This window comes from Podarcis tiliguerta (genome assembly GCF_965153285.1).
Source record: "Podarcis tiliguerta genome assembly, chromosome: 1".
In the NCBI taxonomy this organism is placed as follows: domain Eukaryota; kingdom Metazoa; phylum Chordata; class Lepidosauria; order Squamata; family Lacertidae; genus Podarcis; species Podarcis tiliguerta.
Genome location: NC_139534.1, coordinates 124,770,181 through 124,793,709, shown reverse-complemented (window position 1 = coordinate 124,793,709; position 23,529 = coordinate 124,770,181). Strand labels below are relative to the sequence as shown.

The window sequence follows — 23,529 nt, the reverse complement described above, 5'->3', positions numbered from 1 at the left end:
TCCTTAAATAAGAGACACGGGGGAATGACTAATGGACTTCAATGTCTGTACACTAATGCACAAAGCATGGGAAATAAACAAGATGAGCTTGAGCTCTTGGTACAGCAAACTAAATATGACATAATAGGCATCACTGAAACCTGGTGGGATAAGTCCCACGATTGGAATGTAAAAATGGAGGGATACAATCTATTTCAGAGAAACAGACCAGACAAGAAAGGAGGAGGAGTGGCGCTATATGTCAGGGATGTGTATACCTGTGAAGAGATCCAAGATTTAGAATCTCAAAGCCAAAGTGAGAGCATTTGGGTCAAAATTAAGGGAGAGAAGAATAATAGTGACCTCATTGTGGGAGTTTACTATAGATCCCCAAGCCAAACGGAGGACATAGATGATGCCTTCCTGGAACAGATGGCCAAGCATGCAAAAGGAAGGGAGATAGTAGTAATGGGGGACTTCAATTACCCGGATATTTGTTGGATGTCAAACTCAGCCAAGAGCATAAGGTCAAACAGATTCCTCACTGGCCTTGCAGACAACTTCATTGTCCAGAAAGTGGGAGAAGCAACAAGAGGAACAGCCATTTTAGATCTGGTCCTAACCAATGTTGATGACCTGGTTAGTGGGGTAGAAGTGGAAGGATCATTAGGCGCAAGTGATCATGCTCTTCTGAAGTTTACTATACAACGGAAAGGAGCAGCCAAGCATACTAGGACTCAATTTCTTGACTTTAAGAAAGCCGACTTCATAAAACTTAGGGAAGTGCTGGGTGAGATCCCATGGACAGTAATACTAAAAGGAAAGGGAGTTCATGATGGCTGGGAGTTTGTTAAGAGGGAGATAGTAAAAGCACAACTTCAGGCAATACCAATGAGACGGAAACATGGAAGGTGCCTAAAGAAGCCAGGGTGGCTATCTAAAGAACTTTTAACTGAGTTAAGATTAAAAAAGGATGTGTACAAAAAATGGAAAAGGGGGGAAACCACCAAAGAGGAATTCAAACAAATAGCCAGCACGTGTAGACACAAAGTCAGAAAAGCTAAAGCACAGAATGAACTCAGGCTTGCTAGAGAGGTTAAAAGCAACAAAAAAGGCTTCTATGGGTATGTTCGTAGCAAAAGGAAGAACAAAGAAACAGTGGGGTCACTCAGAGGAGAAGATGGTGAAATGCAAACAGGGGACACAGAAAGGGCTGAACTCCTCAATGCCTTCTTTGCCTCAGTCTTCTCCGATAAAGAAAACAATGCCCGACCTGAAGAATTTGGAGGAAATGATTCAGCAGAGGAAACACAGCCCAGAATAACTAAGGAGATAGTACAAGAATACTTGGCTAGTTTAGATGTATTCAAGTCTCCAGGGCCAGATGAACTGCATCCAAGAGTATTAAAAGAACTGGCAGATGTGATCTCAGAACCACTGGCAGTCATCTTTGAGAATTCCTGGAGAACAGGCGAAGTCCCGGCAGACTGGAGGAGGGCAAATGTTGTCCCTATTTTCAAAAAGGGGAAAAGAGAGGACCCAAATAATTACCGCCCAGTCAGTCTAACATCAATACCAGGGAAGATTCTGGAGCAGATCATTAAGCAAACAATCTGTGAGCACCTAGAAAGGAATGCTGTGATCACCAATAGTCAGCATGGATTTCTGAAAAATAAGTCATGTCAGACTAACCTGATCTCATTTTTTGACAGAATTACAAGCCTGGTAGATGAAGGGAACGCAGTGGATGTAGTCTACCTTGATTTCAGCAAGGCATTTGACAAGGTGCCCCATGATATTCTTGTAAAGAAGCTGGTAAAATGCGGTCTTGACTATGCTACCACTCAGTGGATTTGCAACTGGCTGACTGACCGGACCCAAAGGGTGCTCATCAATGGTTCCTCTTCATCCTGGAGAAGAGTGACTAGTGGGGTGCCACAGGGTTCTGTCTTGGGCCCGGTCTTATTCAACATCTTTATCAACGACTTGGATGATGGACTCAAGGGCATCCTGATCAAATTTGCAGATGACACCAAACTGGGAGGGGTCGCTAACACCCCAGAAGACAGGATCACACTTCAAAACGACCTTGACAGATTAGAGAACTGGGCCAAAACAAACAAGATGAATTTTAACAGGGAGAAATGTAAAGTATTGCACTTGGGCAAAAAAAATGAGAGGCACAAATACAAGATGGGTGACACCTGGCTTGAGAGCAGTACATGTGAAAAGGATCTAGGAGTCTTGGTTGACCACAAACTTGACATGAGCCGACAGTGTGACGCGGCAGCTAAAAAAGCCAATGCAATTCTGGGCTGCATCAATAGGAGTATAGCATCTAGATCAAGGGAAGTTATAGTGCCACTGTATTCTGCTCTGGTCAGACCTCACCTGGAGTACTGTGTCCAGTTCTGGGCACCACAGTTCAAGAAGGACACTGACAAACTAGAACGTGTACAGAGGAGGGCAACCAAAATGGTCAAAGGCCTGGAAACAATGCCTTATGAGGATCGGCTAAGGGAGCTGGGCATGTTTAGCCTGGAGAAGAGGAGGTTAAGGGGTGATATGATAGCCATGTTCAAATATATAAAAGGATGTCACATAGAGGAGGGAGAAAGGTTGTTTTCTGCTGCTCCAGAGAAGCGGACACGGAGCAATGGATACAAACTACAAGAAAGAAGATTCCACCTAAACATTAGGAAGAACTTCCTGACAGTAAGAGCTGTTCGACAGTGGAATTTGCTGCCAAGGAGTGTGGTGGAGTCTCCTTCTTTGGAGGTCTTTAAGCAGAGGCTTGACAACCATATGTCAGGAGTGCTCTGATGGTGTTTCCTGCTTGGCAGGGGGTTGGACTCGATGACCCTTGTGGTCTCTTCCAACACTATGATTCTATGATTCTATGATTCTATGATTCTATGATTCTATGAATGCCTCGCAAGATGGAAAACCCGCAAGACGAAAGGGTTTTCCGTCTGCAGAGGCGCTTCGCAAGACGAATTTCCCTATGGGCTTGCTTCGCAAGACGAAAAAATTTGAATTTTTTTTTCTGCTCCAAAACCCCTTATTTTGAATCGCTAAGCTGCTAAAAGCATTTTAGCAGCAAAACCGCTAATCCCCCACCCCTTAAAAAGCTGTTTTTAGCCCTTAAAGTGCCAATAGCGCTAATCCGTCAATGGGCTTGCTTCGCAAGACGAAAAAACCGCAAGACGAAAAGACCCGCAAAACGGATTCTTTTCGTCTTGCGAGGTACCACTGTAGTGTTGTATAGAGAATAAGGTTGGGGAAGGAGGTGGAGGGGGGGAGAGAAGTGGTTGCTGCTGTTGTTAAGCAATTGAGAGCCAGCAATCTTTGCCAATCTTACGCCAAATCAGTCGGTAGAGCATGAGACTCTGGATCTCAGGGTCATAGGTTTGAGCCCCACGTTGGGCAAAATATTCCTGTATCGCAGGGGGTTGGACTAGATGACCCTCCTGGTCTCTTCCAGCTCTACAAATTCCACGATTCTGTGAAATCACCCACGGTCAATCCTGATTTGCCCTCTCTTTTGTAAGCAATGCAACATGAAAACTATAACTGTGAAGAGCAATAGTGGAAGAGCAAAAACCAGATCCACCATAAATGATCTAGACAAATAAAGTGGTCTGGACTTGGTGCCTTAAAAGCTGGTACTGGGAGCAAGACCCGTTCACATCATTTGCCTTAAATTGCTGTATAATTATTCTCACGTACCATAATCCTTCTATTTATTTCCTTACATAATTTTTTTCCAGACTTGAATATCTGTTCCGTAGCTTAGAGGAATGGCTAAGCCTTCAGGAAAAGAAATGGCAAGAGAATCAAGTAGAGAAGCCGAGGCTGGAGCATTTTTATCAAATTCTTCTAAAACAGAGGTATCCTGCCTTTAGGCTTTTAAATATTTGTTCACTACTTCGGCCAGTTATACGGGATAAACAGATCATACGAAGTTGTCCACTGTTGATTCTGATTGGAATCGCCAGACATCTGGTACTTTGGCAGCTAGCACTTTTGAATCTTGAGGGCCACACTGCCCCATGGTAAATGCTCCAGGGGCAATATACCACTCTGGGCGGCTTCCAACAAAACACTAAAATGCATTAACCTATTAAACATTAAAAGCTTCCCTAAACAGGGCTGCCTTTAGATGTCTTCTAAAAGTCTGGCAGTTATTTTTATCTTTGACATCTGGTGGGAGGGCGTTCCACAGGGCGGGCGCCACTACCGAGAAGGCCCTCTGCCTGGTTCCCTGTAACTTGGCTTCTCGCAGTGAGGGAACCACCAGAAGGCCCTCGGAGCTGGACCTCAGTGTCCAGGCAGAACGATGGAGGTGGAGACACTCCTTTAGATATACTGGACTGAGGCCGTTTAGGGCTTTAAAGGTCAGCACCAAAACTTTGAATTGTGCTCGGAAACGTACTGGGAGCCAGTGTAGGTCTTTCTAGACCGGTGTTATATGGTCTCGGCAGCCGCTCCCAGTCACCAGTCTAGCTGCCGCATTCTGGATTAGTTGTAGTTTCCGGGTCACCTTCAAAGGTAGCCCCACATAGAGCGCATTGCAGTAGTACATGCCGAATACGAGCCTTACCTTTCACCTATGGTTCTTTACGTTGAAAAAGAAAATAATCTGTTTTTGTGTGTGTGTTTTTCTTTCCTCCCCCAGAGAGTCATTTGAATCTCTTGCTTGGCTGGCAAATTCTTTGAGGCTCTCTGGTTTATCTAAGGAGGAAGTGGTGCTGGTAACCCCTCAGCTTGTCGACAGGTACAAGACGCTGCTCACCTGTGTCTCTAGAAGCCTTGACGTTTCCCAGGTCCTTTCTGCAGAGGAAAGTAATTTTGAAGAACTTGCCCAGAATATGATCCACTGGGTGCAAAGGCTGAAAGACACAATCTTAGGCCTAAGCTATAAGGAATCCAAGGCAGCGCTGGATGAAAGCCTGGAGAAAATAAAGGTACTAAAAGAGACAACTCACATGGTGTGATGTGATGTTGTTCCCCTTGAACCTCTTTGCTCACTGCCAGCTCAGATGACTCCAATCTGGACCCTGCATTTGTGAATTGACATAGTAGCATCATGGCGTAGAATTGCAGCACTATGGCACACAGGGATCCTCCGGAGAATGTGTTTATTTGAGCATTCATCCTGGCTTGATTTCATAAGGCTTTTGCGGGGGTTCAATTATGTTGTTGTTGTTTAGTCGTTCAGTCGTGTCCGACTCTTCGTGACCCCATGGACCAGAGCACGCCAGGCACTCCTGTCTTCCACTGCCACCCGCAGTTTGGTCAGATTCATGTTTGTAGCTTCGAGAACACTGTCCAACCATCTCGTCCTCTGTCGTCCCCTTCTCCTTGTGCCCTCCATCTTTCCCAACATCAGGGTCTTTTCCAGTGAGTCTTCTCTTCTCATGAGGTGGCCAAAGTATTGGAGCCTCAGCTTCACGATCTGTCCTTCCAGTGAGCACTCAGGGCTGATTTCCTTAAGAATGGACAGGTTTGTTGTTCTTGCAGTCCATGGGACTCTCAAGAGTCTCCTCCAGCACCATAATTCAAAAGCGTCAATTCTTCGGCGATCAGCCTTCTTTATGGTCCAGCTCTCACTTCCATACATCACTACTGGGAAAACCATAGCTTTTACTATACGGACCTTTGTTGGCAAGGTGATGTCTATACTTTTTAAAATGCTGTCTAGCTTTGTCATTGCGGGGGTTCAATTATACCTGGTCCTTATTGAGCCTTCTTTCTGATTTGGGCCCCATCTGCACTATACATTTAAAGCAGTTATCATAACACTTTAAAGAGTCATGCATTTCCCCCTTCCCAAAGAATTTTGGGAACTGTAGTTTACTAAGGTGGTAAAGAGTTGTTAGGGGACCCCTGTTCCCTGCACAGAACCACAATTCTCAGAGTTCCCTGGGAAAAGAGAATTGCAGTGGTACCTCGGGTTACAGACGCTTCAGGTTACAGACTCCATTAACCCAGAAATTGTACCTCGGGTTAAGAACTTTGCTTCAGGATGAGAACAGAAACCGCGCGGTGACGGTAGTGGGAGGCCCCATTAGCTAAAGTGGTTAACCTTTAAAAATTTGTAAAAAGGACTGGCAGTACCCGAAACCGGGGGGAAGAGATGGCGGGATAATTTGGAAATTTTTAAGTAAAATTTGATATAATATGATTTTAATAAGTATTTTTGGGGGATGATGGAAGGAATTTATTTGGTTCCAGGGATTAAGATAAGGAAGATGAAACATAAGGATATAAGGGTATATAACTATAGGGTTTAAGATTAGAAGATTTAAGGAAAATTTTCTTTTTCTATTATTATTTTTCTTTTTAAAAGGGGTAAAGGTAAATAAGTGAAAAAGTAGTAAAAGTTGGATGGAATTTGCCAATTAGATTAAAAATTGGTATACAAAGAGGGAGGTGGGAGGAAGTCAAGGAAACAAGTCAAAAAAGAAGGAATTTGAAACTTTGTGTTTTTTGGGTATTTTTGTGTTTTGTTTTTTGGGATTTTTGTGTTGGGGGGTGGGGAAGGGTCTCTTTCTTGGGTTTTTTTCTTTCTCTTTTATTTTTTCTTCTCTTTTTATTATTCAATATTCTCTTCCCTTTTTTTGTTTTTTGTGGATATGTTTTGTTTTGGTGTTATGTTATTGGAAAATTCAATAAATATTATTAAAAAAAAAAGTGGTTAACCTCAGGTTAAGATCAGTTTCAGGTTAAGAACGGATCTCCAGAACAAATGAAGTTCTTAAACCGAGGTACCACTGTACTGCAAACTCACTCTGAGAACTGTAGCATTTGCGAACTGACATAGTTAACGTAATTCCTGTAGGGCATCCTGCCCATAATTACAAAGGGAATGCTGTAAGTCTGCCGAGGGCAACAAAGTCCCCTCCTGCGTTTTTGTTTTTAGAATGGGAACACCCACCCCATCGCCCAAAAGTTCTTTGGTTGCACCCATCCCCTGAAGATTAGTCCAGTTTTTGGTGGGGGTATTCTTCCTCCCTACCCAAAACGCTAAAAAAGTTTTGGGCCAAATACTTCAGCTGAGCAGTAGCACCAGCATTCCAAAGAATGTTTTAAATTCAGAGTGAGCTGCCCCCCCCGCCCCAATATTCCTTTTCCATTTCTTCATCTTTTTCTTCCATTCTTTTGCCATCTTTTTCTTCCATTCATGAACCACTTGGCAACCGGGCTGCAGTAGCATCTAACTTATACGCTACGGCTCTTTATTGTAGCTACAACATTAAAAGGTAAAGGGACCCCTGATCATTTGGTCCAGTCGTGGCCAACTCTGGGGTTGTGGCGCTCATCTCGCTTCCGGGTCATGTGGCCAGCATGACTAAGCCACATAATAATAATAATAATAAATTTTATTTATATCCCGCCCTCCCCAGCCGAAGCTGGGCTCAGGGCGGCTAACAACAATAAAACAGTACAAAAGTACAGCACAAACAACACATCTGGCGAACCAGAGCAGCGCACGGAAACGCCGTTTTCCTTCCCACCGGAGTGGTACCTATTGATCTACTTGCACTTTGACGTGCTTTTGAACTGCTAGGTTGGCAGGACCAGGGACCGAACAACGGGAGCTCACGCCGGCGCGGGGATTTGAACCGCCGACCTTCTGATCGGCAAGTCCTAGGCTCTGTGGTTTAACCCACAGCTCCACCCGTGTCCCCAGCTACAACATTAGGCTTAACCTAAACAGCAAAACAAGTGTGTGTGGAACCAGTTACCCCCATGCTGTTTCTTACAACACAGGAGATTCTACAGCTGAAAGAGGAGGGTGATGCTAAACTACAAAATATTGTCTGCCTTGGGGAACACGTGAAGAGCAAGAATGGGAGCAAGAATCTCGCTGTTGAGCGTATGATTTCTGATGTCCGAAACCAGTGGGAGAGCACCATTCAAATGGCCAGAGGATATCTAAGGTAGGTAACATGGAGAGGGAACATGGACCACACAAGGAAAGATGTCATACGATTGAAAGAGATGGTGGAGCTGTATCTCTTGCTTCTCGTTCCCTGGCAGAAAACATTCTTACTCAGGAATTAGAGGTCTCTGAGGTGGTAAACATGTATCTGGACCAATACCCAACTGTCTCATGTATAGGCTGTCAGTTTGCATTTCTTAGTGCAGGAAGTATTGATCTGATGTGTAGAGATTTTCCCTGTTTTAATTTATTCAAGAGGGTTCTGGAAGCTTCTCTGTGTGAAAGAAAGAAGCGGGAGGTTCATGATGTTTGGGTTATTCCTTCAGAGAAGCTGAGTGCGTGAAAGACGAGAAGGCTAAACCGCAGACTAAACGGAAGAAGAAAGCGAAACTTGGCTGTGTGGAAGAACGAGAGGCCGGGAACACCCAGAGTACTGCGCTCAGACATGACGGGCAGACCCAAGAGAAGGCAGATGCAGAGGAACTGCTGATCTCATTTGATGCTCCTGATATCAGCCTGATGGAAGTGCTTGGTGGAAGCCAGAAAGGAGGATCAGTAAGTGTTATGGGATGGAATGTGTGCCCACTACAAAGGGAAATCAGAGTAGCCTCTCTCTCTCTCCCTCTCTGTCTCTCTGAGCTCTGGTTGAGTTCAGTTTTCATGGGCTGGAGGGAAAAGACGAGATTCCTAGAGGATAAGTTTCCATATCCCTTCTTTTCCTCTAATGCAGCGGTTCTCAACCTGTGGGTCCCCAGATGGTGTTGGACTACAACTCCCATCATCCCTGAGCTTTGGCCTTGCTAGCTAGGGGGTGATGGGAGTTGTGGTTCAACAACATCTGGGGATCCACAGATTGAGAAAGGCTGCCTATATCAAAAGATCCACTGGTCATTTGACCTAGTGCCTCCACCCAGTTGAGGGATCGCCTTGCCCACATGGCCCCTTGGATCCGCAGAACTGGCACTGCTGCAGGTGCCACATAATATTTGTTCTGCAATGGTAAGAAATCAATCTTTGGGTGTGGTGAACCCGTACTTTGGAACCCCTTGCATCTTCCCATCAGGAAGGTGCCTTCACTGTACAGTGGTGCCTCGCAAGACGAAATTAATTCGTTCCGCGAGTTTTTTCGTTGTGCGAGTTTTTCCATCTTGCGAAGCACTACTGCATTTAAACACTGACAACGGCGGGGAGGGATGGGGAGAAGCAGGGCAGCTGCCGCAGCCAGTACCTCGGACTCACCCGCGCCTTGTGGCCACCGTGCGACGCGGCTGCTGGAGGGCGGCGGGGCTCAGGAGCGCGACTCCAGCTGCAACGCTGGCTGCTGGCGGCAACGGCTCTCAGAGGAGTGCGCAAGGGCGGTGGGCGGCGGCGCGAGGCAGCCTGAAGGTCGGCCATCAGCCGGAAGGTCGGAGGGAGCCGGAGGAGTCCGCAGCCGGAAGGTGGGAGGGAGCCGGAGGAGCGGGGAAGCGAGCGTGCGTGCGTGCAGTGACCGTCACCATGACAGCAGAGGCAGGGCTGTTTCGTCTAGCGAAGCAAGCCCTTAGGAAAATCCGTCTTGCGAAGCACCTCAGAAAACGAAAAACCCTTTCGTCTAGCGAGTTTTTCGTCTTCCGAGGCATTCGTCTTGCGGGGTACCACTGTACTCTTTTTCAATGCCTCCTAAAAGCATTTGTCTCCAGGCAACCCTGTCCATCTGATTTTAGCTTGTTGTAGATTTTGGTGATTTTTTTTGAATTCCTGTTTTTAACTCTGTCTTAATGGTCAATTTTAATATTTGTTTTGCTTTTATTTTATTTTTTGCAAGCCACTTAGAGGTTCTGTTTACAATCAAGAAGTGTGTTTTGTTGTTGTTAAATAAAATGCAAAATAGTCTCCCATCTTTGGAGGTGAAGCGAGAGAGAGGTGACCGCAGGGAACAGTCTTCTTGCTGTGCTGGTGGATTTAGCCTATTTTATCTATTTTTGTGCTCCAGTCATTGCGCATCATGCTAAACATAAGTTTAGTGCCTCAGGTTCACATGCTGCTCCCTTCCTTTCATGCAGCTCAGAGGAGGAAGTTAGGAAGTTTCCACTTTGTTTAGCCATGGTTTGTCATGCTGACTGACCTAAGAAACCGTGGCTTACATTAACTATGCTTTGCTTGAAGCAAGGTTGACTTGAAGGTCAGAAGCAAAGTGTCACGCCAGCATGACCATTCTCTTTTAATGAGGAACTGAGTCACAACGCCAACCATGCAGCCTGCAGTGGGGGCACTGCCAACAAGGCCTCACCTGCCAACTGTAAGGTGCAAGGTATTGGGAAAGGATGCTTTTTGAAGAACTTGGGGCCCAAGCAATTTAGGACCTTATATGCTAGTACTAATACAGTGGACGCTTGGGTTGTGAATGTGATCCGTGTGGGATGCACGTTCGCAACCCACAGCGTTCGCAACCCGCCCCGGCATTTTTTCATCTCCACCAAGCTAAGCAGTTGGCCCCTTATCTCTCTCGCCCTGACCTAGCCACTGTGATCCATGCGACGGTCACCTCCAGACTGGATTATTGTAACTCGCTCTACGTGGGGCTGCCCTTGAGACTGACCCAGAAACTCCAGCGGGTGCAGAATGCCGCGGCGAGACTCCTCATGGGGTCTTTGCTGCGAGATCACATTCACCCGGTGCTATACCAGCTGCACTGGCTCCCGGTGGAGTACAGGATCAGGTTTAAGGTGCTGGTTTTAACCTTCAAAGCCCTATACAGCCTAGGACCCTCATACCTACGGGACCGCCTCTCCTGGTATGCCCCACAGAGGAACTTACGGTCTGCAAATAAAAACATTCCGAAGGTCCCAGGCCTCAGAGAGGTTAGGCTGGCCTCAACTAGAGCCAGGGCTTTCTCGGCTGTGGCTCCAATCTGGTGGAACGCTCTGTCACAAGAGACTAGGGCCCTGCGGGACTTGACATCTTTCCGCAGGGCCTGCAAGACAGAGTTGTTCCACCAGGCCTTTGGTCAGGGCGCAGCCTGACCCCCTCCTCTGGCAACCTGCACAGAATTTTCCTTAACGGTTGCCATTAATTTGATTTTAATTAATTTTTATAATGGAATGTTTTTAGAATGTTGGATTATTTGATTGTTTGATTATTTAATTGTTGTTAGCCGCCCTGAGCTATTATTATTATTATCTGCGCACGTGCGGGTTGCGATTCAGCGCGTCTGCACATGCACAAAGTGTGATTTAGCGCTTCTGCACATGTGCGACTGCCAAAACCTGGAAGTAACCCGTTCCGGTACTTCCGGGTTTCGGCGGTCCGCAACCCAAAAAAACGCAACCTGAAGTGTCTGTAACCCGAGGTATGACTGTACCTTGAATTGGGAATAAGGCATTGCAATATGAGAATTGGGTGTTGGAAAAGTATAACTTGTTAGGCGATGATCCGGCGAACTCAAGATCACCTAGTCAGAGTTGGAGATGTTTAGATTTGTGCTATTCTACCAGTGCAAAAGGGAGTTTGGCCACACCCCACAAAAAAGCTGAGTGGGTTGCAAGCCTAATGTTCGAAAAATAGATAAATAAAAATACTGTTCATTCTTGCTTTTGACTCAATTTCCCAGTTGCATTCCACTGGCAAGGCTTTTTTAATTTTTTTTTATAAATAATATTTATTAAAAGTTTAAAGATTACAAAAAGAAGTGAGAAAAAGAAAAAAGAATAAACAATACAAATCAATACATTACAATACATAAAAGAAAACAAAAGACACAATACACCAAAACAAAAACAATTAAAAACATATCCAATATTCATCATTATCTTTCATTAACTTATTTCCTCGACCTCCTCACACCTCCCTTTTTTGTATTCTAATTATTAATTATTTCAGCAAATCCTTTCCACCTTTCACTGTTTTCTGTCATTTAATTATCTTAATTTATTTTAACCTTATCTTACCATTAAAACCCTAAAACTTATTTGTACTTAACTCCTTATAATGTTTCTACTAAAGCCATGTAATTTCATTCCAACGTTTTCCTAACATTCATTAATTTTACAATATTTCTCTAAATAAATTTTTAAACTTTTTTGCAATCTTCTTCCACCGTCTCTTCTCCCTGGTCTCGGATTCTGTCAGTCCTGGCAATTCCCACTAGCAAGGAATTGCTCACAATGATTTTTATTATTTTTTGCTTGTGCCTTAAAAATTCTAGACTCCTCTCCCTTGTCATACCTAGCTGATATGATTATTATCCTGCCTTTTTCCTGCCGGTTCTCCGTGGACTTTAATTCTCTCATTTTCTTGTCACCCGAAGAAGGAATCCTTTATGGCGAACAATCAAATGGAAGGAGGATCTCCGCAGCTTTTCCAGGAATGGCTGACAAATTATGAGCAATTGTCAAGTCCTGTATCAGCTGACACTGGAGAGGAACCAGCTCTGGTTGTTAAGGTAACTCAAGTTTATGCTGCATATAAAACTGTTGGCCTCTGGCAGTTTTGGACTACAACTCCCATCAGCCCCAGCCTGCACAATCACGAAGGAGCAGGCGTACATTGCTCCTCTTCTGCTGCTGCTGGGAAACAAACCATTGCCTGGTTTGCTGTGTCGCCTGAACCCCAGGCTCCTGGTTTCTTTCCCCCACACAAGCCACAGGTGATCCCTTGGCTTTGGACTGTGGTTTGGCTGGAGAAAGGCAAATCATGAGCTGCCTTTAGATCACATGACAAACTGGACCATGGCTTGTTTCTTCTGAAGCACAGCAGCAGGAGGAGGGAAGTGTACTGCCCACACCTTCAGCAGCATGCACTAGCCAAGGGGTCAGCATTCTTTTTCAGCCGGGGGCTGGTCCACTGTCCCTCAGACCTTGTGGGGGGCCGGACTGTTTGGGGGGGGGGGAATGAACGAATTCCTATGCCCCACAGATAACCCAGAGGTGCATTTTTAATAAAAGCACACATTCTACTCATGTAAAAACACCAGGCAGGCCCCACAAATAACCCAGAGATGCATTTTTAATAAAAGGACACATTGTATAGTCATACCTTCGGTTACAGACACTTCAGGTTGAGCGTTTTTGGGATACGGACGCGCCGAAACCCGGAAGTACTGGAACTGGTTACTTCCGGGTTTAGCGCATGCGCAGAAGCGCTAAATTGCGCTTTGCGCATGTGCAGAAACACCAAATCGCAACCCGCGTGTGCACAGATGCGGTGCGGGTTGCGGATGCTGCGGGCTGCGAACGTGCCTCCCGCATGGATCACATTCACAAACCGAGAGTCCACTGTACTCATGTAAAAACACGCTGGTTCCTGAACTGTCTGTGGGCCGGATTTAGAAGGTGATTGGGCCGGATCTGGCCCCCGGGCCTTAGTTTGCCTACCCATGCAGTAGCCTGCTTGTTAACAGTAAACCATCGTTTTTTCTATGGGCGTCACATGAGTTTTCGTCGCCACCTGTTGTCCAAGGCAGGAAATGTCAACAGTGTGATGCAGAAGCAAGAAAAAAAAGGGGGGGGGGAGCTAATGCTATTCTAGACTGCATCAACAGAAGTATAGTGTCCAGATCAAGGGAAGTAATAGTACCACTCTATTCTGCCTTGGTCAGACCACACCTGGAATACTGTGTCCAGTTCTGGGCACCACAATTTAAGCAGGATAGTGACAAGTTGAAACATGTGCAGAGGAGGGCGACCAAGATGATCAAGAGTCTGGAAACCAAGTCTTATGAGGAACGGTTGAAGGAGCTGGGTATGTTTAGCCTGGAAAAGAGGAGACTGAGAGGAGATATGGTGGCCATCTTCAGGTATCTCAAGTGCTGTCACATGGCAGAGGGAACAAACTTGTTTTCTCCTGCTCTGGAGGGTAGGACTCGAACCACCAATGGCTTCAAGTTGCAAGAAAGGAGATTCTGGCTAAGCGTCAGAAGAAACTTTCTGACAGTAAGAGCTGTTCAGCAGTGGAACCGTCTCCCTCGTGAGATGGTGGGCTCTCCATCCTTGGAGGTTTTTAAGCAGAGGTTGGATGGCCATGTGTCATGGATGGATGCTTTAGCTGAGATACCTGCATTGTAGGGGCTGGACTAGATAACTCTTGGGGTCCCTTCCAATTCTATGATTCTGTGAAATGATCAGTTGAGTTCGAGGTAGAACCATACTGATTGGAGGGCACCAGGTTGTCAAAGACTGGTTTAACACGACAGGCTATTTACACCCCTGTTTCTGCTGTCTGAGATTGTATCGGCTTTTTTAGCAGACACCTTAAACTGCTGGCTCAAAGTTCCCACTTGAAGATCCCAAGCAGCCCCTCAGAGAACTGGCAGGATTGATTAAGGCAACCAGAGAGGAACTTTTCACATTTACAAGCTTTTCAAGAGCTATAAACAAGCTCCATCCTCACAGTGACAATTCTTCTGTGCAAATTTCCGTTCCTCTGACCTTCGTCACCCCTTCGGCCTATTCTTCTTTTGCTATAGAAGTTGGTTCCATTAAGAAAGCAATTGACATTTCGGTAACTTCTGTCCCGAGAAGGTTAAGATTCCCCCCGCCCCTTTCTCTCTCTCTCGTCTCTTCCCCACCTACTTCTCCCCATTTCTATTTAACAGGGGCTAAAAGGCAGCTTGATGGAAGCCCACAATTTCCCAAGCTCGACAGGCAAGAGTGGAAAGCCGCTGCCGAAAGCGGGGCAAATGCCGCCTGATGATAATCTTCTCAATGAGCTTCAGCGGCAATCACTTGGCTATCAAAAGAAATTGCAAGCTGCGCATTGCCGCTTGGAAGTGCCTCCAATCGCTTTGCCGTTAATGAATGGGAAAGTAATGGGGACTGACCCTGCTCCTTCGTCCATTACAAATCCATCACCAGAAAGCAAGGTAATAATCTCTGTTGTTGCACAACTTCATTGAAGGATGTTGTTAAGTGCTATTATTGAACACGGGCAGCTCTTCAGCCAATACAGCCGTTTATCTAGAGCTCCTGCACTTTCTCTCTCCGGGTTTCTAGTAACGGAGGGAGGCAGAGGCACTGTGAATTGGACACTGACAAACTGGAACGTGTCCAGAGGAGGGCAACCAAAATGGTCAAAGGCCTGGAAACGATGCCTTATGAGGAACGGCTAAGGGAGCTGGGCATGTTTAGCCTGGAGAAGAGGAGGTTAAGGGGGGATATGATAGCCATGTTCAAATATATAGAAGGATGTCACATAGAGGAGGGAGAAAGGTTGTTTTCTGCTGCTCCAGAGAAGCGGACACGGAGCAATGGATCCAAACTACAAGAAAGAAGATTCCACCTAAACATTAGGAAGAACTTCCTGACAGTAAGAGCTGTTCGACAGTGGAATTTGCTGCCAAGGAGTGTGGTGGAGTCTCCTTCTTTGGAGGTCTTTAAGCAGAGGCTTGACAACCATATGTCAGGAGTGCTCTGATGGTGTTTCCTGCTTGGCAGGGGGTTGGACTCGATGGCCCTTGTGGTCTCTTCCAACTCTATGATTCTATGATTCTATGAATTGTAGCGCATCCCTCCAGGTGTTAACTAAACTACAACTCCCATCCAGTTGTGTAGTGGCAAATTCAGAAGTGCACAGATGGTCACAGTCACAAACCTTCCCTTCTAAGATTAAACCACTGTCTGGGATTTTACAGTTATTATTGCAATAATAATAATAATAACCAGTTATTATTGCAATAATAATAATAATAACCAGGGGTGCATTACAATGATCACTGCAGAGTGGCTGGGGAAACTCAGCCAGATGGGTGGGGTATAAAGAAATTATTATTATTATTATTATTATTATTATTATTATTATTATTATTATATCTGCTTGTGGCCTTTTAGCTAGATCTGCTATTTTCTGTGTACATCCATGGGCGGATGATTTGGAGCACGCCCAGTATCTTATTTTGCAGGGGCTTAAGCCTCTCTCTTGCTCTCTTATGCATTTCTGAAACTGTGAAGGAGCCCACCCCCTGTAGCAAAGTCTTGGTAGGAAGTTATGAGTTCAAAACACAGCATCATTCGTGGAAGGAGCTCGTGGATACCCAATGAAGCTGAGCATTGGCCAGTTTAGGAGAGATGAACGAAGATAGGAACTTCACACAGTTCATAGTCAAAACTATGAACCTTGCTCCCCAGGAGGCTGTGATGCCCACAAACTTGGATGGCTTTAGAAGAGGATTAGGCAAATTTGTGGAGGGGGATAAAGCTTTCAGCAGATACCAGCCATGAGGCAGCAATCCTTCCAAATACCAGTTGCTGGGAAAGAGTTCTGCTGTGCTTGTGTTTTGCTCCCTGGCACTGTGGGTTAAACCACAGAGCCTAGGACTTGCCGATCAGAAGGTTGGCGGTTCAAATCCCCGTGACGGGGTGAGCTCCTGTTGCTCGGTCCCTGCTCCTGCCCACCTAGCAGTTTGAAAGCATGTCAAAGTGCAAGTAGATAAATAGGTACCACTCCAGTGGGAAGGTAAACAGCGTTTCCGTGTGCTGCTCTGGTTTGCCAGAAGCGGCTTAGTCATGCTGGCCACATGACCAGGAAGCTGTACACTGGCTCCCTCGGCCAATAAAGCGAGATGAGCGCCGCAACCCCAGAGTCGTCCGCAACTGGACCTAATGGTCAGGGGTCCCTTTACCTTTACTTCTCATGGACATATGGTTGGTCACTGTAAGAACAGGATGCTGGACTTAGATGGGCTATTGGTCTGATCCTGCAAGCTCTTCTTTTCTGCTTATACTCCTCCAGTGAATCTAATGTTTAGCAACCACTCGTCAAAAGTATCGCCTACACATCAATGAATATATTAAGCTGCTTCGATCGTTAGTATAATTAATTAGCCGATTAAGGGTAAGAACCATACATGAGCAGCCATTACCTGACTGGCAAATATTAGTCTTCAGCTCCGCAGCATTTAATTGTAACCACTTGCTTGAATGTGTCTCAGTTTAATTTCTTTGTTCCTTTCTTTGATTTTGCATCCCATTTAGATAGAATTTCCCCACTTAAGCCTTTTAGCAGTTGACTGCTCTTTATGTATTTTGAAGCCTCTCTTTAGAGTGAGTGTGATGCATCTGCTTAAATGGATAAAAATTACCATAATTGCATTATCAGGGAAGATGGAAGTTTGGTGTGGTTATGTTCAATTTTGCATGTGAATGCAAACACTCCCTGGTCTTGCTTCATATTCCCTTCCTTTAGTTGCTTAGGAGTTCTAAGAAACAAATGAAAACCCTGCAGTTTTTCAACCAGTGATTAAAGACCAGTGATGTCCTAAGAGGTGTCCAAATGTAGAGCAAATAAATAAATTTCCAAATATACAGTAAAAGGTAAAGGACCCCTGACAGTTAAGTCCAACCGCGAATGACTCTGGGTTTGCTGCACTCACCTCGCTTTACAGGCCGAGGGAGCCGGCGTTTGTCCGCTTCCACAGACAGTTTTTCCGGGTCATGTGGCCAGCATGACTCAGCCGCTTCTGGCGAAACCAGAGCAGAGCACAGAAACGCCGTTTACCTTCCCGCTGCAGCAGTACCTATTGATCTACTTGCACTGTGACATGCTTTCAAACTGCTAGGTTGGCAGGAGCAGGGACCCAGCAACGGGAGCTCACCCCGTCGCAGGGATCCGAACTGCTGACCTTCTGATCAGCAAGCCCTAGGCTCTGTGGTTTAGACCACAGCGCCACCCGCGTCCTTAAATATATAGGAGGTACAGTCAAACCTCAGTTGTCGAATATAATCCGTTCCAGAAGCACGCTTGGCTTCCGAAATGTTCTACAACTGAGGCTCAGCTTCTGATTGGTTGCAGGAGCGGAAGCCGCGTCAGACATTTGGCTTTCAAAAACCGGAGCATTTACTTCCGGGTTTTCAGTGTTCCAAAACGGAGGCATTTGGGACCTGAGGTTTGACTGTACGATGCCCTTAGAATGGAGGGCAATAAATGAATAAATAGTAGTCAGGACTGAAAAGCAAGGTGGGACTGTGTCAGACCCAAAGAATGACCAAGGACAAAAGAGACTAGCAGAGTCCAGGAGCACTTTGTCAAGCAAAACTCAACAGAAACAGGAAGCACTTTATATATTTTTTCCTGCCCAGGAGCATTCAGTGGCTGCAATCACTTTGGAGCCTGAAATTATTTCTCTGAGAAGCTGTTCACTGCAGTTCAGAATTCACCAGGTGGAAGAACTGCACACAGATCCACAAGATCCCAACACTGGCTTAGGGTCTCCACTTCTTCCTCAATCCTGATTTGGAAGCACCGCTGCCTCCTGGGTTTTGCACAGAACCTTCAGCAAAAAATTGCTTCGCTGAATAACAGCAGCCAACACAATGCATCTAAGGCAAAGGATATGACTTCTTCCCGGATGATCTAGCTTCCAATTGTGTTTGAGCCCTAGCAATACTTCTGTTTGAGATTAACTTCTGGATGAATCACATAGAAATAAATGCTAAGTTGCAGAGCGAGCCAAATGAAAGCAGCGTGTTAATTACCTGTTTGTGTTTTCAGGGCTCTGAGATGGAAATGGTTTCTCAGGGGGGTCATCTTCCCGAAGACCAGGCGACTGCAGATTATGCAGAGATGGTGCAAAAGGTCAAGAAAGCGAAAATCTCGGCTGCAGAGTTAGACATTGTGTTGATGAATGGTCAACTGAGGGAAATAGAGGTATGGAAAGAAGAGATTGGGGGCTTAACCACACTTGTTTTGCTGCTTTTCCCTGGGAAAACCTACTGGTTACCACTGAAAATCACATTTTTTCCAGGTTGATGTTTGTTCTAATTTAGCAGGAAAGAGTGGGTTTTTCCAGGGAAAAGCATTAGCAGTGCAAAAACAAGACCGCTCGGGTTCGTCCCTAGAATGTATGGGACAAGCGTAAAACTGCTCGGATCCGTGCTTTTTCTAGGCACGAGATAAGCAGGTGTGAACAAGTCCTTATTCATTCATGCTTTCATTAATCTGTGGCTACATATGAAGTGGCCGCTACCCTCTCACCCTTTTGCTCCATCACATGCACATAGTGACATGGAAGCTACTTAGGCATGGTGCAATCCATGGTGCATGTTGTGTTGTATTGCTTGTTACAATGACGCAGAAGGGGAAGCCCCATCGGTATTTGATCCCTGCTTGTTGGAGACGCTGGGTGCAAGGGGGCAGGCTTTTCCTCCGGTTTAGGGGATGTGAATTCCAGCCTTCTTATTTTTATTTTAAATTTCTATACTATGTTTATTCAATTTGGGCTTCGGGGGAATTCACAGAAGGGTATAAATAATGTAGTAAAAGATAAAGGTAAAGGAACCCCTGACCATTAGGTCCAGTCACGGACGACTCTGGGGTTGCAGTGCTCATCTTGCTTTATTGGCCAAGGGAGCCGGCGTACAGCTTCTGGGTCATGTGGCCAGCATGACTAAGCCGCTTCTGGCGAACCAGAGCAGCGCACGGAAACGCCGTTTGCCTTCCCGCCAGAGCAGTACCTATTTATCTACTTGCACTTTGACGTGCTTTCAATTCTCTAGGTTGGCAGGAGCTGGGACCAAGCAACGGGAGCTCACCCCGTCGTGGGGATTTGAACTGCCGACCTTCTGGTCGGCAAGTCCTAGGCTCTGTGGTTTAACCCTATAAATAATGTAGTACAATAACGCAAGGTTTGTTCTTGGCTTACTGGACATGGTTTGTTGGAGCAGAACAAACCATGGTCCTCAGTTCCAAAGTGATGCTGAGCCTTAGATCATGGCCTGCTTCTTCTGGATGCTAGAGAGGAGGAGCAAAATGGTGTGAGATTAGCAAGTATGTCTCACTATGATGTGCAAACAAGGCGGCTCCATTTTAAAACCTCTCTTCCTGGTCTTCTGACTAGAATTTGTGCACTCTACTGGAAAGGCAAAGCTCTGCCAGAAAACAGAGAGCCAAAATTTCTTCGTTGCGGGAAGGAGAATGCTTGACCGCTGCAGAAGGAAGCGGCTCAGGTGCGCCAGATTCAGACAGCGTGGCGGCTTCTAGTTGGGACAAGCTACTGCAGGATATAATGTCTGCTAAAAAGGCCAGGCAAGCGCAGCTTCATTTACTGAATAATTACCAAGCATGTCTCACTGAGGTCCAGTCTTCAATGAAACATTTTTCGGAGGAAAGAGAAAACCTAAAAACGTGAGTACATGGAGCAGATTTCTACATCACCTAGACCAACTTGCCAGATGCAGTAGTAGAAAACAGGCTCTGCTGGCAGGAGTTGCTAGGCTAGATCTCTGCTGTTTCCACTTAAAAGGATAAGTCAGATCACTGCCTCTTAAGACAGGTCAGGAGATCTTTCTGCCTTAGCAAAAGGTAAAGGGACCCCTGACCATTAGGCCCAGTCGTGACTGACTCTGGGGTTGCGGCGCTCATCTCGCTTGATTGGCCAAGGGAGCCGGCATACAGCTTCCGGGTCATGTGGCCAGCATGACTAAGCCGCTTCTGGCGAACCAGAGCAGTGCATGGAACGCCGTTTACCTTCCCGCCAGAGCGGTGCCTATTTATCTACTTGCACTTTCATATGCTTTCGAACTGCTAGGTTGGCAGGAGCAGGGACTGAGCAACGGGAGCTCACCCCGTCACAGGGATTCGAACCACCAACCTTCTGATCAGCAAGTCCTAGGCTCTGTGGTTTAACCCACAGCGCCACCCGTGTCTCTTGCCTTAGCATAGGACTGGGTACAACATGAATGCCAGTGATCTTTTCAGTGGTGTTGCACTTGGGCACTTGGATTTTGTACCTTTTTATCAAAAACTAAGTGTAAAACCTGACATCCCAAGTAATTGCAACTGGGGGAAGGTGTGTATTTCAAATGATTAATAAACATTTATTTACTTGAGTCTTTGACTAAGGCTTCAGTCCTATCCATGCAAGACTAAAATTCCATACAAATTGGGCCTTTGGTATCTAGTTAGTGGTAGGGGTGGGAAAATCTAAATTTTGGCTTCTCACCCCCCCGCCTTAAATCCACATCTCCACAATTCTAAACCCAATCACAATATTTATTTACTTTTTAAAAAGGTCCTCTTGAACATTCACCAGCATTTTAGTGTGAATTTCACTTCACGTAGCACATGTTTATATTCAAAATTTGCCGAATATGCACATTTTTCGAAAGCATATTTTCCCTAGTGTAATGTTTTGATGTGTGTTTACTTTTGCTAAATGGTGTATTTTTATATAGACTTAGTATATGCCTTATTGTATACATGCATTGCTTGGGTGGAGATCTACATTGCGAAATTGGAAGGATGGCTCACTTTCGATTCATGTATTGTTCTGGAGAGTGAAAACCAGTTTAGGTTCACTTTTAAATGCAAACTGGTCAGAATTTCTCGCTGATCTCTACTTACTGCCTGCGAAATATAGCTCTGAGTAGCTTGTTTAGCTGGTGTGCTTTGAGCAAAACAGCCTTTCAAAATGTTAGATTTTTACTCCTTTTTTCTTTCTTCCGAAAGGGTACCCCTGTCAGAAGACACAGTTCTGCTGGAGAATATCCAGAAATGCTTGGATTCTATACAAAAAGGGAGGATCCTTTTGCAAAAGCTGAAGGCTGAACAAGGACACCTATCTAGACACCTAACCAGGATGGACAATGAGTTAATCCAAAGCCAGGTGGCCCAGATAGACCAGTGGTGGAAACAAATGGAAGACACGCTTACAAGGAAGCAGATCCGGGTTGCAGCGCAAGCCAATGAGTTTAAGGTTTTCATGGATAAAGCACAGGAGCTCCAAAACTTGCTGCAGCGGCAGCACTGTTTGCGAACAGGCGTAGATGCCCACAACCAAGCACACTCGGCGTTGATGGCCACAGAATTACAAACGCTTAAAAATAGTGTTTCTGTGTTCAAAAGTGGTGCTGAGATGCAGATGAAGAGGATGTGGACCGACACAGGGAAGAGAGCTCTGGAAAGCGCAATAAATGATTTGCAGACTCGAGTGGAGGAACTAGAGCAGCTGACCCCTACGGAAGATGCCCAGAGAAGTGGCCGTTATCCTCAGGCGTATGACCTCACAAAGAAGATGGAAGAGGCTGTTTTGTGGGCCAGAGTCTCGTTGCCCCACCTGGACGGGAAGGCAGCGCTTTTCCTGGATGATCTGATGTTGGAAATCGAAAGCTGCAAGGTTCTGATCGGGGCCGCCGAGGAGAAAAAGGCAGGTGTCGTACAATTGGTGGACGAGGCACAGCGCATTGCTCCTCAGTTGGAATCGGGCGAAGCTTCTGCCCTCGCCCTCCTTTCTGACCAGTTGCAAGCTTGCTACAAAGACCTTGTTCCGAAATTAATGGAGCGGTTGGAGCAGCTGGAATCTCAGCTCGGAAAAAGACGGCAGCTTTTTGCAGACACCGAAAAATTGCAAGCAAAACTTAAAGAAGCAGAGAGGGTATCCAAGCCAGCTACCGGTGACACAAGCCTGAAGTCAGAAATGGACCATTGGCATGTCGTAGAAAAGTCTGCAAAGGAGATCGAGGAAGCAAAAGGTATTGTAGATGCATCTCCTCAGGGGCTAAATGTGTTTGAGAAGTTGTTTCTCAATGACTTCTTGAGAAGCCTCCAGAGCAGAACTGAAAGAGCTCACAGGCTAAACCAGATTAACCGCCGTACAGCAGAAAACAAGGTAGATGCCTATGAAAAAGTCACAAGGACGCTGATGTCATTGGAGCAGGATCTATGCAGCCTCCAGCGTGAGGAATTGGAACTGGACCAGGCAGGTGTGGACCAAGACATCAAGGGTAAATTGTTTGCGCTTAAAGAGAGAGCAGTAGCCATCCAGTCAAGTTTGTTGCACTTAGAAAACTACAAGGAGATTTGGGAATGCCTGCATCTGAAATGGGATGTACCGGACCTTGAGAAATTGCAAGGCGAGTGTTGCAAGCTGAAACGTAAGCTTGAGCAGAGGCTTAACTGTTCTGCGGAGGGCGACGGGCGTAGAACGGCACTCTCAGAAGTCGAGGCTCTCATCTCCATTATACAGAAACACTGTGATGTTTTGAAAGATTGCTCCGACTCTATTGCCTCTGAAACCAGTCCGATGTCAGAAAAGACTTTAAGTTGGAAAGTGCAGCATGCCAGGCACTTAACTCAGGAGGCACTCAGACTGCTAGGCAAACACGAGGCCTTTGGTCCTTCTCTCAAGGAGGCCAAGATGAAGCAAATAAAGAGCTTGGGCGTGAAAATAGATGGGCTGGCACAAGTGATCCAATCTAAGATACTGGCTGTTCAAGAAAAATGCGGACACGAGCAAGGTTTCCAGAGCAAGCTGGGTCACAGTTTAGCAGCTTTAAAGCAAATTAAATCTGAGCTCCAGCAGCCCATTCTACTTGACTTGGAAACACAGACGATCCGATGTGAAAATATGTACTGTAAAGTGATTGAAGATGCTGCAGAAGTAGAATCTCGCGCTGCTGAAGATTTAATTAATAGAAAGAGGGGGTCTCAGGAAGGACAATCTTCCCTCCCTGATAGTTTGCAGAGGGAACTGGATGAACTGCAAAGCCTGAAAGTACAGCTGAAATCTGACATTGCCGCACGTAAAGTGAGTAATCCTAGATATCTTGTTTACCTGTTGGCCTTTCTGCTGAGATTCTTTCTGCTGAGGCAGATCTCTGGCCTACTCTGCTTTTGGCTCCTCTGGCCTATTCTAG

At 45.8% G+C, this 23,529-nt stretch overlaps 1 protein-coding gene across 1 annotated transcript in view; it reads left to right on the top strand.

Annotated features, from left to right (window-relative positions):
* Positions 1-23,529, top strand: part of SYNE2 (spectrin repeat containing nuclear envelope protein 2) — a 256,839-nt gene that overhangs the window by 95,635 nt on the left and 137,675 nt on the right. Inside the window, exons 38-46 of the mRNA XM_083432892.1 lie at positions 3,750-3,869; positions 4,658-4,946; positions 7,756-7,925; positions 8,254-8,482; positions 12,213-12,347; positions 14,499-14,765; positions 18,389-18,544; positions 19,734-20,020; positions 21,344-23,420. Coding sequence (XP_083289018.1) covers positions 3,750-3,869; positions 4,658-4,946; positions 7,756-7,925; positions 8,254-8,482; positions 12,213-12,347; positions 14,499-14,765; positions 18,389-18,544; positions 19,734-20,020; positions 21,344-23,420 — 3,730 coding nt within the window. The remainder of the gene's footprint in view (positions 1-3,749; positions 3,870-4,657; positions 4,947-7,755; positions 7,926-8,253; positions 8,483-12,212; positions 12,348-14,498; positions 14,766-18,388; positions 18,545-19,733; positions 20,021-21,343; positions 23,421-23,529) is intronic.